Source organism: Pteropus medius, unplaced genomic scaffold (assembly GCF_902729225.1).
Source record: "Pteropus medius unplaced genomic scaffold, Ma_sr-lr_union100, whole genome shotgun sequence".
Taxonomy (NCBI): Eukaryota; Metazoa; Chordata; class Mammalia; order Chiroptera; family Pteropodidae; genus Pteropus; species Pteropus medius.
In genome coordinates, this window is record NW_024340701.1 from 6,178,989 (window position 1) to 6,196,229 (window position 17,241).

Consider the following 17,241-nt stretch of genomic DNA (forward strand, 5'->3'; position numbering starts at 1 on the left):
GTTCTGAAACCTCGTTTATTTATAATAAAGAGGATTGGTGCCAGAAAGAGAAAAAACTTCCCTGAAGCAATAGGTTATTTATCTTTACAGTGATTCACAGTTCTGGTAACTTGATATTTCAGAATATCTCCAATTTTAAAGAGATGCCAATAAACTTTCAAAACAAAGTCAATTTAAATTACTTCAGTTTTGAAAAGGCAATAATTGAAATTATAATTCTAGCATGTTAGGACTTTAAAAAGGTTTGTAAATACAGCTTTCTTCTGTCCTTTTTCAGAGATATTAAAAAGAAAATAGTTGCCAATTTATCTTTATGAACTGGTTATTTTTTCTTTTGAATAAGGGCCAAAAAAAAAGATCCCTTGTGCTATCAGTCATCTAAAGGTGTTTGCATATATAGGTTCTGGACTAGACACTGGGTGGAAAGCAGCTTTGGTATTATACTGGCTATTGAGTTCAAACATTTATTTTATGTAGTATGTGTACTCCCTGTGCTCAGAACTGAGGATATGTAGGTAAATAAGACATGGGCAATGATGTCAGGGGACTTTAAGGAAGTAATTAGAATGTAATGTGAAACATGCTATAGTAGTAAAAATATGTATAGGGCACTGAAATAAAATTATGTTACCACATAATTCTTATAATAATAATCAACATTAAAAATAATACTAGCTCTGAAATTTCAAGTTGTTCAGAAATATATAATGTAAAAACTGTCTTAGTGAAAGTCACCTGTGACTGGTCTGATAGCTAACCTTTTCAACTCAGTCCTTTAGAGCTCACACATTTATTAAAATGTAGAATTCCTACATATCAGCCCAGCGATGAAGAACAGCGATGAAGTGTTTAATTCAGAAAAGTTATATCGATCAAGTATATTAGGGCAGCATTGCTCCTACTGCATTAACATCAATCAACTCAGAATGGCATGTCTCATCATTAATCATTCAGAAGAATAGACAGTACATCATTAGACTAACCCATGGTTGAAGCTTGTATTTTCTGCCTTAAAAACAGCCATTTCTTCATTATCATTAATAGAAAGATTCCATTATCTTCTGTTCATTATTGACTTTAAAAAAGTTTCCCACTGCAGTTTTATATTTTTGGTTTTTACATGACAGCCCTTCCTAAAATAAAAACAAGTAAATAACCATTTAGACTGTAAGGGAAGTAAATCAGGTATAACTAATTCTCTAATTAGATGTTATAAATATAGTAGGTGTTAGTGGGGAAATGCCACTGAATTTATATATTGGGAGTTTTTTGTATTGTAGGAGGATTGGATCCCACTGGTGTACATTTCCTCTTCCTAATTTGCTTTCTGTTTAAGATCTTTCTTGAATATTTGAAATTGTAATTTTTCCCAAGCTTAACCACTGTTTGGCTTAGTGAGTAGCTAGTATTAGGGTAGATATTTAGTTTCATTTTTTTGTTAGTAATTTATCTTTTTATCACACCATTTTCTTTTCCATAATTTCGAAGTAGTAAAATTAATATCTGCTAATAGTAGAAATTTGGGAAAATAGAGTATTATAAAAATACCAATAATCATTCATAATCCTGCCACCCCAAAATAATTATTAATAACATGCTTATGGATTTCCTTCTGATCCTTGAGTTGTTTTGGGTGTGTGTGTATTTTAAAAAATTGAGTCATTTGTGTAAATTAAGTTTTCAGATTTTTAAATTTAAAATATTATGAACATTTCCCTATGAAACTAAAAGTTTTAAGTTCTAAGATTTTAATAGTTAAATAATATTCCATTTTGTGAAATTTAACCATTTTTTTAACCATTCATCTATTTTAAAGGTTTTTTTCCTGTTTAAGATAATATTTTATTGAAATCTTTGTACGTAAATCATTAACGAAATCATTAGGATAAATTCATAAAAGAATTTGTCAGAAGAAAAGCAATCCTCCCTAATTGCTTTTAAGAAAGATTGTTGGTTTTTACTCCCATCTGCTTCATCAAACTCCTAGGTATTTAGTATTATAATTTTAAAAGAATGCCAACCCACTCTCCCCCACCCCTCAAAAAATTATTTTAATGTGTTTATTTCTTGTTTGGTGACTTGTTAATTTCTTTGTCCATTTTTATTGGTGGTGATGGTGTGCTTATCTTTTTCTAAATATCTTTTTTGGAAGGGCACAGGGAATAGTCTTAGACTTATTCATTAACTACTATCTGAGAAATTGCTAATATATATTGTTAAGTAATCTTTTTTACCCAATTTTAAAACACATTGCTTGGTACCTGTTAATGTGAAGAGTAAATTATGATATACAAAGAAAAGAATTTTCCTACTTTAGTGTATAATGTGTACCTGAAAATATGCATGAAAGTAGACTGTGTGAGTTGAACTAAGACTTGCAGGTTATAAGGGGGATGTATTCTTATCACAGTAACAAAGTCCTTAATGACACCTTGCCTTTTAGACATAATATTCGTAAGATGTATTCATACATTTTATTACTTTCCTTCAAAAATAAACAATGGGCCAAAATCTTAAGGAATTTCCCATTGATGATAAAGATGTACTGTTTTCAGCATGCTTAATGGTTTCTCATTATGTTCTGCTTATAAGATTTGTTTATTATCACTCCTATTGACACTTTAATTCTTATTTTTCTATTAATCAAAAGAATAGCTTAATAGAGTGCAAAATATATTAAAATGGTGTAAAACGTTCATTTGTTGCCAGATAGAAGAAACATCGAAATTTTCTCTGAGGAGTTAGTGTACAATAAAGTACAGATTATATGAATGTTCAGTAGGCAAGTACTGCTTATGTAAAATGTAATCTCATACCTCGAGAAATTTTGGTGACTCAAAACTAAGTTGAGAGACAGTTAAGTATTACATTGTATATACCCTTGTAACTGTAATAGGAGTTCAGGGAAGGAAATGATAACTATAGTTAGATTTCCCATTGTTTTCAAACTTTTAATAAAAGCATGTTATATACGCAGTCTTATTTAGAAGCCCAGATGTGAGACAGATAAATGTATAATTGCTCTGAAGTCAGAAGATTGAGAGCTTAGGGCCCTGCCCAGGCAGCCCCTAGCTACTTTGAGAAAAATAGCAGTATTCAATTTCATTCATTCATTCTTGTCAATAAATATTTGAGTGCTTACTGTATACCAGGCCTTAGGCTAGTTTCTGAGTATAAAGTAGTGAGCAAAGCAAAATGCCTATCCTCAAGCATCTCACATTTTGAAAATTATTATTCTGGAGGAGGTTTCCTGGTTGCCCAATTTCAGGTAGTTCTCTGACCCCAGATTAAATATACCTGAGTTAAAGCTCTATCTCCTGGTAACACCTAGACCGCACTCACCCTTATTTTTACTTTTAGACAGCTAACTATCTGGTGAATTCTCTAAGAAAATGTTCACTTCTGCCAAGGTCATCTTTGTCTTTCCAACCTCCTTCATTAACTTTACATGCAGTCTATGAACATTCGTTCTCATGATCATGATTTAATAAATGTACACTACATGTAACAGTGGTCCAGCATATAAATTCAAGTTGTATTCCATCATTGTATTTTCTTAATATTAAATTTGGAGAACCCTAAGACAGTTTGACTAATACCCTTGAAAAAGAATGAGAATTCAGATAAACCATAAAGAATCTGCATCTTTGTTGTGTTGCTAGCTTTATGAGGGCATCTGCCTTGGGTGACCGCCTTGTGTGAGGAATCAGGATCATATAAAAGAGAATTGAGCTGAGTCCTTGCATATGGGTGATTTAAGTCAAGTAGAGATTGGTGTCAATGAGATTTTTTTTTTATCTTAAAGAGGGTGATTGCAAATCTTTTCTGGAGAAGGTGATTATGTTCTAGAAGTGAGCATCTGATGAATAAGAGAAGGAAGTGGGGTAGAGAGGAAGCAAACACTTATTAAGGGTATAGTTAGTGTTGTGCTAGGTACTGTAATCCTCCTGTTTATTTGATAGATATTTTTATTTCCATTTTATAGGTAAGGAAACTGAAGCTTTAATCCAAGGAACATGTATAAGAAGGGGCCAAGCCTGGATTCAAACCCATGCTGTTTTCATTGCATGGTGCTGCTTGTTAATGCTTTCCCTTCCTTGTTACCCTAACTTCTCTTTTAGTCACACTTCTAACTTAACTTTTAGAAGTTAGTCACACTAACTTCTCTTTTCATCATGCCTTAGCTTCTTTGCAGTTCTAGCTTCACTGCTGTTTTCTCTTCTAAACAGTACAGCATGCTTCTGACTTTGATAGCAGTTAGGGTTTTCATGCTATCATGTGGTTTGGTTGTCAGAGTTTCTCCTGTACTCAGTGTGTCCGAGTTCATAGTTGTCACTGTGTGGGGGCCCAGGGGAGGCAAGGGAACCTGGAACATTGATCAGAAGAGACTAGTGTGAATCATGGCAGGTAGCATGAGGTGAGCAATCTGTCACCAAGTGTGAGAGAGGGTTGGAAGACTGGCCAAAGAAAGGCTCAGGAATGTTTCCTGTGTGGATTTAAAGAGCAAAGAGTCAAATATGGTTGACCTACTGTACCCTCTTTAATTTTAATATGTCAACTGAGGGAGCATACCCAAGTTGCTGAGGAAAACAAACCAAACATATCTTCTCAATTTTATTCCTCTTTTGCAGAGGAAGTCCTGTCTACATAAGAAGCCTAAATGTGGAGCAGAGGGTCACTAGTAAAATGAAGTTGGCAATACTGACCTTAGAATTGTTGTGAGATTAGAGAAAATGCATGTAAATACTCAACATGATGCCTGGCAAATAGCAAGCCTCAAAAGATAGTAACCGTTGTTATTATTTTTATTTTACAAAGTTGCTGATGATTATGGTGCTGCTGTTTCTGGGATTCCTTTCTCTCTTTTTTTTTTAGCCTAGGGTTTGGGCTGGAAATAACCCAAATTAGGTTCTTGAAAATGGCACATACTGAGCATGGTACCAGGGATACAAAGCTGATTCCCTGCTATTCAGGGAGCTCTCGGTTTAATAGGAATGACTGGGGGAATATTTACTAGAAAGACATAATGGGGATAGCAGCTGGATGCAGGTTCTGTACCAAAGGCTTACTTGAATTTTCTCATTTAACTTTTTTAAACAATCCCGAGAGACAGTGATGAGGAAACTAAGGCATGGTATGCTAAATCACTTATTCAAGGTGCATATTTTGGGACAGATAATTACAGTACAATGTAAATACTATAGACAGCTATGGATATGTAGAAGAGAGAACTGGTGGAGGCAGGGAAAGCTTTACGGAAGAGATGATTTCAATGCAGGTTTTGAAGGATGAAAAAGAGAAGGGGGATAGGCATGGATAGAAGCAAAAGGAATGAATGTTTACCCAACTTCAGAAGAAAGAGAAACACATTCCAGGTAAAGGGAAGTTATATGCAAAAACTTGGAAGTATGTAAAAGGATGACTTAAGTTTGAGAAATGTAAGAAGTGTAGATATATTTTAGAATAGTACATGGGAAGTGAGAGGAAGGAGGCTTGAGTTTGGTCTGGAACTAGATGGGTGATCAAAGGTTATTCACATACCAGAATGAGAAATTAAAACACCTTTTTTATAAATTAGAGTGAGGCATTGGGTATTTTTGTCAGGGAAGGGTCATTGTCACATTTGTGGGAGCTGTTTGTGGGATGCTTTGGAGAAAAGTGAAATTGAAGGTAAGCCCAGTTTGGAGCTTACTGCAGAGGTTCTGGAGAGAGGTAATGAGGTCTTGAACAAAGGCAATAAGAGTGCCCCAGAGAGGATAAATACAAAAGATATATGTATAACAAACAGAATTTGGCAACTTGTTGCACGTAAGAGGATAGAGTAAAAGAAGTTCAGAATCATCCGTGGCTTTCTGGCAGAGTAATGGGAGGATGGTGGCAATTCTTTGAGATGAATTGAGGACTATATATTTTTCACTGCCTTGACACTGGGCCCTACCTGATAAGAACGCGTATGCCCTCAATAAATATTTTGTTGAATAAAAGTGTAACTTTGGATTATTTCAGTGATAAATGTAATTGTTTAGGAAAAATATGTTCAGTTGTCCCACTGAAAAAAGATTCAGAGATTCAGATCTCTGAGAAAATAGTCTTCATTTAAAAAGAGTCACAGACCAGGGATGTACTAAGATATGTAGGAGACAGTGTCTGACTTTTACTTGCTCAGGTATTCTCTGAGTTTTAAATAGAAAGACTACACTTAGAAAATGACTATTTGAAGTATGTAGATTTGTGCTTGACCATGGTCTCTGTGTGGAAGTTTCGAGCCATCTTGCAGAACTTTTGAATGTGAACCAATTGAGTCTTTTCCTTTTAGGAATCTACATTTTTTGGTTAATGAGATAAATTGAGGTCATGCCATAAATGCGTGGAACTTTGAATGGATCTTTTCCTCTGTGTATGATTTTGTAACATCATGCATCGGTCATTGCGGATCATTCATACATGGACACATTTTATTATGTGACATTTTAAAAAATCACATTTATTGATATTGCTCCAAACTCATCAGAAGAGGCTTTAAGTATTGAGAATCTGTGAAGGTCATGGTCGCTGGTGAATATAAGTTTTCTAAAATTCTAATGTTTTCTTGAAAGCCTGAATTGGCAAACAAACAAACCAAAATTGTTAATTTTCCTCGAAATGAGAGGGTCACTTTGGTCACTTGCAGGAAAATGTCTGCCAGATACTCCAGTGTGAATAATATAGTTTGTCAGTTGTCCTTTCAGGTAAAAATGATGTTCCATTATAAAAGTTAATTCATAACTCAGACAATTGTGCAAGTGCTTTTCCCTGAGATAATCATTTTTGATATGCATCAGAAGTGCTTTATGCATACTTCCCATTTGTCATGAAGACTATTTAAAAAGCATATACTCAAGGGTTGAGATTTAAGGGTATTCTTAAGTGAAATAGGATTTTTTTTTTTCCCCGAAAGTACATGGCAGTGAAGAATACAGTGACTACGGTTCAGGTTAGTGCCAGTGCCTCCATTTGTGCTAAGGTGCCAGCAGTTTTGCCACCATTGCTCTTCCACCATCAGTGCAGATGCCAACACAGTGAAAAACACAGAGAGCATCTTCATGTTATCTTGAAAATAGTTTTGCCATAGGGACTCCTTGGCCTCACTGCCCCCTATTGTTAAATATCTTATATCACCTGATTTTCCAGCAGACCAGTGAGGTAGCTGGTGATATTAACTCCTTTTGAAATTTATGGATACATCTCAGAGGTGTTAAGTGCTGTCCTCCTGAGGTCACACAAGTAGTGTAACTAGGACTTGAACCCAAGTTTTCCGACTAGTTTTGGCTCTTGTTCTTTCTATTTCATACACTAACTCCAAAGCGTGAAAAGGTTTATATTGTTATCTCTTAAGAAGGACTTTGTCTAGCACAAGAGAATGGGACGAGGCTTATTTAACAGGGCTTGGGTTGATTGAAGCCTAGGCACTCCGTTTTTATTTGCTGCTTTCTAGGTACTATGTCATTGCAAAAGAGTAAACTTTTCTGTTTATTCTGAAAAATAAGGATAATAATACCTATCATATGTAGTTGTTGTGAGGTTTTAATTAGTTAATACATGTTAAATGTTTAGAGACATGTGTCAGACCATGCTGACACAAATTAAGTGTTCAATAGAGTTAGCTTTTATTATTTACACAGAAACAAGACTCAGGCATTTCCACTGAGGGAACAGCCTGAGTCTTGTGAATAGGGACTACAATGTAACTGAAATGTAGTGCTTCATGGAGGAGTCTGTTGGGAATTAAGATAAGAAAGTAGATTTGGACCCTGATTATTGCTGGCCTACATCTATAAACTGTTGCTCAGAGTTGTGCCCCTAATATCTAAGACAGTGACTAGTGCATGGCATGTATTTATATACTATCAGAGTATTGAAATATTTGAATAAATTTAAGGAAGGAGAGATCAGATCCTCTTATCATGGGCAACATATGTGGATAAGGTGACATTTTAGCATAGCCTAGAAGAATGAATAGGATTCTAATAAGCAGATATTAGAAGCTGTTAGAAGATAACCAACCTCTCACTAAATAATGTACTACCCAACCAAGTGATTTTACTTTTCAGGAGACTAGATTACTTGAGATCATAGACTGTCTTATCTTGGTGCATATCTCTAACATAATACCTGATATGTCTTGGGGCTCCATAGATACTTGAGCATTGTCTCAGCACATCATCTTGTAAATATTGTTTTTGCATAATGTTTTCATTTTACAATAACTTTCAGAGAAAAGGAGGCATTCCTGATTATAGAGGCTAATTCTTTTTTACTTTAATTGGGAAACAGGCAAGTAACTACTTCCGTTTGCAAACAGGCAGTAATTTATTCATAGTTGTTGTATGCCTTACAGGAGAAGAAAATGTGACTAAGAGAACAGATTCCTAAGCAATGGATCAGGAATGGCAAGTTTATAGGAGTTTTAGAAACTTATCTTAATATCTAGTTAAAATATGTATAATATAGGGAATGCGAATAAATATGTAATAAAAGAGCTAAGATTATAGAATCCTGAAAATGTAACTATTTTACTTACTGGTTGGATATTGTTTTTCTTTCTGTGTACTTTACACTGTTTCCATATAAACCAGACATTATTGGAAATTACCAGCAATCCCTTCTCTATTTTCTCTGGCTAATTTATTAGATTATTAATAGAATATGTTTTCTCTTAAGGCTGTGTGGGATAATAATAACACTGATATTTTAGTATATGTCAGGCACTGTGGTAAATATTGTACAGATTATCTCATTTAAATCTCACAACAGCTTTGTAAGGTCTAGGTACTATTATCTTCCCCATGGTTAATATTATCATCCTCAGATTATAGATGAGAAGAGTAAACCTCAGAGAGTTTAAGTAACTTGCTCAAGGTCTGGGTGAATAAGGGCAAAAGTAGGTATCAGAGTCAACCTTAGCCTTTATCCTATACTGTTTAAGAGATGCTGAAAAGCAGTAGCTTTGTGGGGCATTGGAGTGGCTTCGAGTGGTGTTTTCCAAACTGGATAGCAATCAATTAATTAGTGGATTGTGAATCCTGTTTAGTGGGCCGAGATCAGCATTTTTAAAAAGTGAAATACACACAGAGAAAATATGGCATATAAAAATGTCAAGGTCATAAAAGCAAACATTATTTTGCAAAACAAATGTTCCAATCTTATATGTATATGTGTATGAGCACACATATGTGTATATGTATTTGTGAACTGGGTCATGTTATAAAATGTATTAATTGTGGGTCATAGCGAAACAAAATTTGGAACTTACTCAGAGAATGGAAAGAGAACTTGAAAAATGTAATGAAGAAGAGAGGTAAGTGCTAGAGAAAAAATTCCAGAGATAAACTGAATGTATAAATAACTATGAAAAGAGGGAGGAAACCTGTTTTTATATATTTGGGGAACATAAATGTACTATTTGCAAATAGTTTTAACTAATTGAATTGGGCCCTTTGAGCAGGGATTCTGAATTAGTATATAACTTTAATTTTACTTCTAGAGAGCTGCCTCTTCATGTGGTTTGTGAATTGTGTATATCATTACTGTATTTGTATTTCTCCCATGAACGAATAATTTATTATGATTGATAATAACCATACATCTAATTGGTGCCTCATATACATGAAGATATTTTTCCTATTAGATCTAGTAGGGTTTGTTTATTGGCTCATGGGAGAATGGGAGAAAGTAGGCTAGGTTAGTTAGTCTTTCCTTGACTTTTATGACCTTGACATTTTTAAAGATTATAGGCTAATTATTTTGTATAATGTTCCTCAGTTTGCTTTTTTCTGGTGTTTCTTCATGACTTGATTTAATTACATATCTTTGGCCTAAAGATCACAAAAATGATGCTGTGTTATTTCAATTTTTCCCCTTACTGACAGCCTTTATTTTGATCACCTGATTAAATATTATCTGCCAGGCTTTTGCTGTTAAATTTTATCTTTTCCCTTATTAATATTTTGTGGGAAAATATTTTGAAGCTATGCCAATATTCCATTCTTCATCAAACTTATAATACATATATCAGTAGTAACTAATGGTTTCCTGTTTTACTCAATAGATTGTAAATCTTTACTATCATTATTTATTTTGATGCTTAAATTGTCCGTGGCCAGCTGAATTCCCTTTAAACTGACTTGTGTGTTTTTTTGACATGTCTTTATCATTCTCTGAGTATTTCCTTTCTTGTTTTCTGGCCCGCATACACACGCATGCACACGCATATATTCCAGGCTCATTTTCTACTTTCCCTCTCTTAGTTTTGGAATCAACAATTTTCCTAAGGAGGCCTATTTCCTTTTACTGGAGCATGGTATTTAGAAATCAACATCTTGTGCTAGGCATCCAGGCCCTCTCAAAGCTAAGAAATATATGAATGTAGTGTGTGTGTGTGTACACATGTGCATCCATATTCATATTTCCATATGTATTTATTATGTATATTGAAAACCAGGAATTCATAATAATATCTTCATTTCCAATTGATAACACCCCAGAAATCATTTTTCTTTTCTCTCTTACCATATTTGTCACTTTATTTCCAATGGTGGGAAACCCTTTATTCTTCTTATATTTACTTGTTTGATCAAATCTTCTATATGTAATTAGTTTCTTGGGCTCTGACTCCTCATGCTGGACTTTTCCACTGTGTAGGTTCCCTCCTCATCCTGCTTTGGGCTTTGATGCCCCATGCCATGTTGTCCCTTGGCATGATGTACATATACCTTCTTCATCCTGCTTAGGCTCTGATGTCCTGAACTGGATCATCCACCCATTTGGTACAATAGTTTTAACTAGACCACAGAGATCATTTGATTTTTCCCTCTAATGCCACTTTTCTTTTCCAGGATTTAATCCATGATTCCACATTGCATTTAGTTATGACAGTTCCTTATTCTTGTCTTTCATGACCTTGACTTTTTTGATAAATATTAAGTATTTTGTAAAAGGTCTCTCAATTTGGGCTTATCTGATGTTTTCTCATTATTAGAATGAGATTATGTATTTTTATCAAGAATATAACAGAAGTGATGCTGTTTCCTTCTCAGCAGATTGTATTGGGGGGTATATGATATCAATAAATTTATTGCTGATGATGTTAACCTTGATCACTGGATTAAGGTGGTGTCTGCAGATTTCTTTATCATAAAATTACTATTTCCCTTTATAATTGACAAATATCTTAGGGGAGATACTTTGAGACCATGCTAATATCTTGTTTCTCCTTAGACTTTTGCCCACTGATTTTAACTATCAATATGCCATTGGTGGAGCTTATCTATAATTATGTTGTGGTGTTTGTCTAATGGTAATTTTTTAATTTCTCTCATTCTTTCTATACTATGAATTGTAATTCTGAAGGAAGAGCTGTGGTGCCTTCTCCATTTGTATACTTATTCAATTATTTATGTCACTATTGTACTCTTGGATAGTTTTTTTATTCTATGAGTTACAATCTACTACTATCATTCTCTTGCTAAGATTTTTAGACATCGGCTATTGGAGCTCTTTCAGGTTGGCTCCTGTTTCATTTTGACATCCCATTTTTTTTCAAGCACTTGTTTCCTCCTATTAGTCTTGCTAGAAGTTTATCAATTTCATTAGTTATTTCAGGTTACCAACTTTGGGCTTTATTGACATATATATTTTATGTTTTCTATTTGATTAATGTATGTTGCTTATCCTTTTTTTCCTACTCATTTTGAACTGAATTTCCTGTTGTTTTTAGCCTTTTTGCTTTTCTAGATACACACGTAAGGCTATAAATTTCCCTTTTTGCATTGCTTTAAACTGCATTCTTGAACAAGTTTCAATATGTCATGTTCTCATTTATGCAGTTCCAAACAGTTTTTAATTTCTAGTGAGATATTTTTCTCTGACTGATGGATTGTTTAATAGTGTTTTATTTTGAATTTTCCAAACATTTGAATATTTTCTAATTTATACATTTTAAACTGACTTCTAGCTTGAATTTTTACTGTGAATAGCTGTATATGATTTCAGTCCTTTGAAATTTGTTGAAACTTGTTTTAGGGTCCATAAAAGTATCACTTTTTAGAAATGTTCCGTGTGCTGCAAAGAATGTCTGTTTTACATTTGTTGTGTTCAGTGTTCTATGTAGTCTTATTGGATCAAATTATTCATCACAGATTATTAAAATTTCTAGGTTCTTACTGATTTTTGTTTGCTTAAACTCTTGGTTAATGAGCAAGATGTATTAAAATCTCCCACTGTGGTCGTGGTGTTTTGTCTATTTTTCCTTATATTTTGTAAGTTTCAGCCATTTGAAACCATGTTATTAGTTACATATAAATTTACATTTATTATATCTTCCTGATGACTCGAACCTCTTGTATTTACAAAGTGAGCCTCTTGATCTCCTTTCGTGGTAAAGTCTATTTTATGAGATTTTAATTACATCACTTTTTTCTGATGAGTGTCTATGGTATATCTTTTTCTATACTCTTATTTTCAGTATTTCTGAATCCTTATATTTAGTAAGTGCCTCTTGCAAGCATCATATACAAGCTTGTTTTAAAAACTTTCTCTTTTAATCAGAGCATTTACTTTATTTATGGTTAATTACTGATGTTTCTAAGCTTAAAAATTTACCATCTTACCATACATTTTCTTTTTTTCTTACATATTGTTTCTTTTTTCTCCTGTCTTGTCATTTTTGGATTGATTGTTCTTTCATTATTGAATTTTTTTTTATTTTGGAAGTTAAACACTTAAAAATACTTTTTAGTGATGACTCTAAAAATTATAGCATAAATCCTCCAGTTGTCAAAATTTAATGTTAATTGGCAATTTTATCTTCTCTATGAACGAACTTTAGAATTCTTTGGCTCCATTTTCCCTTTCCCAATTTATTTGCAATTGTTTTGTATTTTAATTTTGAATGTATTTATTTAAAACTTCACAAGATATTATTATATGCAGTCAATATTCATTTAGTTTTACCCATGCACTTATCATTTTTGTTGCTCTACAGTCATTTCTGCTTCTGCCACCTTCCATTAGACATTATTATTCCTTATGCATGGAGAATACCTTTTCAGATTTTAATGAGTGCTGGTATTCTCTGGTTTTCGATGGTCTGAAAATGACTTATTTCATCTTAATTCCTGAAGGATATTTTTCACTGAATTCTAGATTGGAATTTTTTTCTTTCCGTCATTATAGTTCTCTCTTGTCTTCTGGTTCCCTTGTTTCTTTTGAGACCTTAGCTCCATTTAACTGTTGCTTCTTTGAAAGTAATCTTTCTCCCCCATCCCCATTCCTGGCTATTTTTAAGATATTTCCTGTGTCTTTGGTTTTCAGTAAATTTTGCTGGGATGAGCTTAGCTCTGGATTTATTTTTTTATTTTTATTTTTTACTGCTCAGAATTCGTAGGATTTCTGAAATTTTTGGCTTAATGTCTTTCATCTGTTTTGAAAAAGAAGCCAGAAATTTGTGGCTTAATGTCTTTCATCTGTTTTGAAAAGAAGCCAGATAGTACTTCTTTTCCTTTCTCTCTTTTGCCTCTTACAGATATTCTAATTACATTCATGTTACACCCTCTCACTCTCTATGTTGCTTATCCTTCTATATTTTCTATCCCTTTGACTCATTGTCTTTTGTTCTGATGAGTTTCTTCTTTGATCTTTCTTCCAGTTCTCTAAGTGCATCTTTATTTGATCTAATCTGCCATTAAACTCATTAATTTTGCTTATTATATTTTTCAACTTTAGAATTTACATTAAATAATTTTAAAAATCTGTATCAGTGGTTCTGTAGTGTAGTGGTGAGCACGTCTGCTTTACACACAGAAGGTCCTGGGTTCACGCCCCAGTGGAGCCACGGTCCATGGTCTACGGCCATGCCACCCTGAACATGCCCAATGTCTGATCTTGGAAGCTAAGCAGGGCGGGCCTGGTTAGTACTTGGATGGGAGACCACCTAGGAAGACTAGGTGCTGTAGGCATAAATAATAATAAAAAATAAGTAAGTAAATAAATAAAATAAAAATCTATATCATTTAGAAAATAGTGTCTAAGTCCCTGTCAAAGTTTTCAGTCTTTTATTGAATGTATTAAGCATAGTTACTTTTAAAATGTAGGGTTGTTTGTTCAGACATCTAGAGCTCCTATTGATCTGTTTCTCTTGTTTCTCATTTATGTGTAGTTTTGTCTCATTGTATCCTTGGTTATCTTTGCTTATGTGCAAGACATTGTATTTAAAATTATTTATAGAAATGATTTAGCAGCTAAGGTATTCCTCCTACAGAAGAGATTTTCATTTGCTTTCGCTGGCTAGGTGTCGAGAGTCACTAACAATGTGAGGTTGTTTTAATTATTTACAGGCATCATGATTTTTCTGGGCTCCCCAGATGACTAAGCAGTTGTCTGAAATTAGACTGTTGTCTCTCACAATACACCACAATTAACTCAGAATGGATCAAGGACCTGAATATAAGACATGAAACAATAAATTGCATAGAAGAAAACATAGGCACCAAACTCATGGACCTTGGACTTAGAGAGGATTTTATGAATTTGACCTCAAAGGCAAGGGAAGTAAAAGCAAAAATAAATGAATGGGACTACATCAAACTAAAAAGCTTCTGCACAGCAAAAGAAACTGCCAACAGGGCAAAGAGACAACCATCCGAATGTAAGAATATATTTGCAGACAGTTCTATTTTGTTTTCAGTCCCTTATTCTTACACACCTTTGAGGACCCAATCAGAATATGACCTTTTTACCAGAGTCCCTATGGTTGGTGGGCCATGATCTCCAACTTTTTGCCTTTATGAGGATTTTTATGTTTATTTTTAAATAGACTTTCTCTTTAGAGCAATTTTAGGTTCTCAGAAAAATTAAGCAGAAAGTACATAGAGTTCCCATATATCCCCTGCTCAAAAATACTGACAAAGCTTTTAAGTACACTGCTTAGTCTAGAACAACTCTCCTGAAATTTATAATACCCCCAGGAGAAAAGTGGTCCTAAATACCAAGCTTATTTCCTAGATGTTTGTCTTCCCCTAGATCTTGGCCTGTTAATTCTTTACTACTTTGTTGTTTTCTGATGCTGTCAACCAGTGTTTTTAAATAATTATTCCAGCTTTTCTAGTTGTTTTCAGTGGGCAGGTAGCCTACTATCGTTGAACAAAATTACTCCTTTTGTTGTAAATTGCTGCAAGTAGATTGCGTATTTGGAAAGGATAGAAGGGCAAACCTGTTAAGGAAACTCAAAGTCTTTTCTATTAGCATCATGGTTTAAAACTTTTACTTTCAATATTGTAGAGCTATATTGTAAAAAATAAGATTTTAATTTTGATAATCTTTTATTCCAGCCCGTGATGCTGATGAGCGAGAGAAGTGGATCCATGCCTTAGAAGAAACAATTCTACGACATACCCTTCAGCTTCAAGTAAGAGTCTTTACCTGGCTTCTGGATGGATAGTTCATTAGTTTTCTTTCTTTTTTTTTTTAAGTAACTGATATGATGTAATGAAAACTTAATTTCTGAGTTGCTTATTCTTTACAGTGTTATGCAGTAGAGAATAGTCATTTTCTTCTGCTTTCTATAGGGTAAAATACTGATTTTTGTCTAGAAACAAGACTGCAAAGCAATGTTGAAAGTGAAATTCTATGTTAAAATGTGCCGGAGTCCTTTTTTAAATTTAGTATTTATAGTTGATTAGTATTTATAAGAAAATTACATAATAATGCATTGATAATAGATAAGTGTTGAGAGTTGACCTACTTTTCCTGTTAGAGGATTTGGCCATTCACACATGTGTCGGGTGGTACTCTTTGGGATGAAAGTGAAAGAAAAAGCCCAAACTGGTTTAAGAAAAGAAGCGAATCTGGCTTAGGAGTGGTTTGAAGTAGGTACTTAAACAATGCCTTGAGGACCCAGCTCCCCCATCTCCATTTCTCCGTTCCAGTTTTTCTGGGTTGGCTTCATTTTTAATTAGGTTCTCCCTTTATAGTGGTAAGATGGTTGCAGCAATTTCAGCCTCCGCTCATCGAAACTCCAAGTCTATAGGAGGCTACTATTCTTTCTGGACTGTGACGGGATTAATAGGTTAGTGCAGATCACCTTAGCTTCAGTCATTTTCCCAATCCTGATCAGTCGCAGTCTCACAGTCATATGCTCCACTCTGGAGCTGGGATGTTATCTACTCCAGAAACACATTACTGATAGGGTAGAAGACGGTCCCCCGACCCCCAGCAAAGTCAGAATAGAGAACAAAAGATGCTGGGTGACAGAAACACCAAATGTTTACTCTGCCATGCCAAAGATAGTTTCCTATGTTTATTCTCCAATGAAAGAGCTTATACTGTGGCATATAGAGAGTTTGTTTTGATTTATAGGATTATAGAAAACGGATGTTTTATAACTCTATTTATCTTTGTCCTATACCAGGAATTGGATAGATTAGACAAGGTAGTATAGAGCATCTCAGGTCCTAAAAGATTGTGAGCTCCTCATCACTTGAAAGTGTTCAAATAGAGGCTTAAAAAACATTATTTGAGGCTGTGATTATTAAGAGACTAAGAAGTAAATATAAGTTGAACCAGGAGATCTATAAGTTACTGTATAGGCTATGCAACTTTAAAAGCAACTTCATAATATCTGTAGGTTTCTTTTTAAATTAGGCAGTTTTATAAATGACTGTAGCATCATTTCAGCAAATTTGTGATCCAGTAGGAAATGTTTTATTTGTTCTTGTTTAAAAAAATTTTTTTTCAATTAGTTGACATTCAATATTATATGAAGATAAATATTTTAAGAATCATATTAAATGAAATGTGGCAGATGAGGTTTCCTCTACAGTTGGTTAGACTGACATTCGAGTCTATGATCTCTTTTCAGATTGCTCTTCTAAACATTTCTGCCACTATATCTGTATATAAACCTTCTACTAGAGTACTGCTGCTTCCTTGCTTTCCTCTGAACACATCTTTTCATTTCTGATCTCCACATTCTTGCTCATGATGTTCTCTCTCTCTGAAATGCTATCTGCCTCCACTCTGCCTTCACATACTACTTATTTTCTTCAAAGCCCTGTTCAGAACCAACCTCTTCTGTGGAGTTTCCCGACTTACTCCTCCCCGGCTCCCAATTCAAAGTGATCGCTTTGCTTTCAATGCCATATTCATTGCACAATTCACTAAGTCCTTATCCTATTCTTATTGTTTATCTTTTAAAATATATATAGA

At 34.1% G+C, this 17,241-nt stretch overlaps 1 protein-coding gene and 1 pseudogene across 4 annotated transcripts in view; both read left to right on the plus strand.

Moving 5' to 3' along the window:
• Positions 1–17,241, plus strand: part of OSBPL9 (oxysterol binding protein like 9) — a 111,965-nt gene that overhangs the window by 38,571 nt on the left and 56,153 nt on the right. For all 4 annotated transcript variants that reach the window (XM_039885985.1, XM_039885993.1, XM_039886022.1 and 1 more), the window contains one exon: positions 15,366–15,442. In XM_039885985.1, coding sequence (XP_039741919.1) covers positions 15,366–15,442 — 77 coding nt within the window. The remainder of the gene's footprint in view (positions 1–15,365; positions 15,443–17,241) is intronic.
• Positions 13,880–13,994, plus strand: LOC120581160 (uncharacterized; annotated as a pseudogene).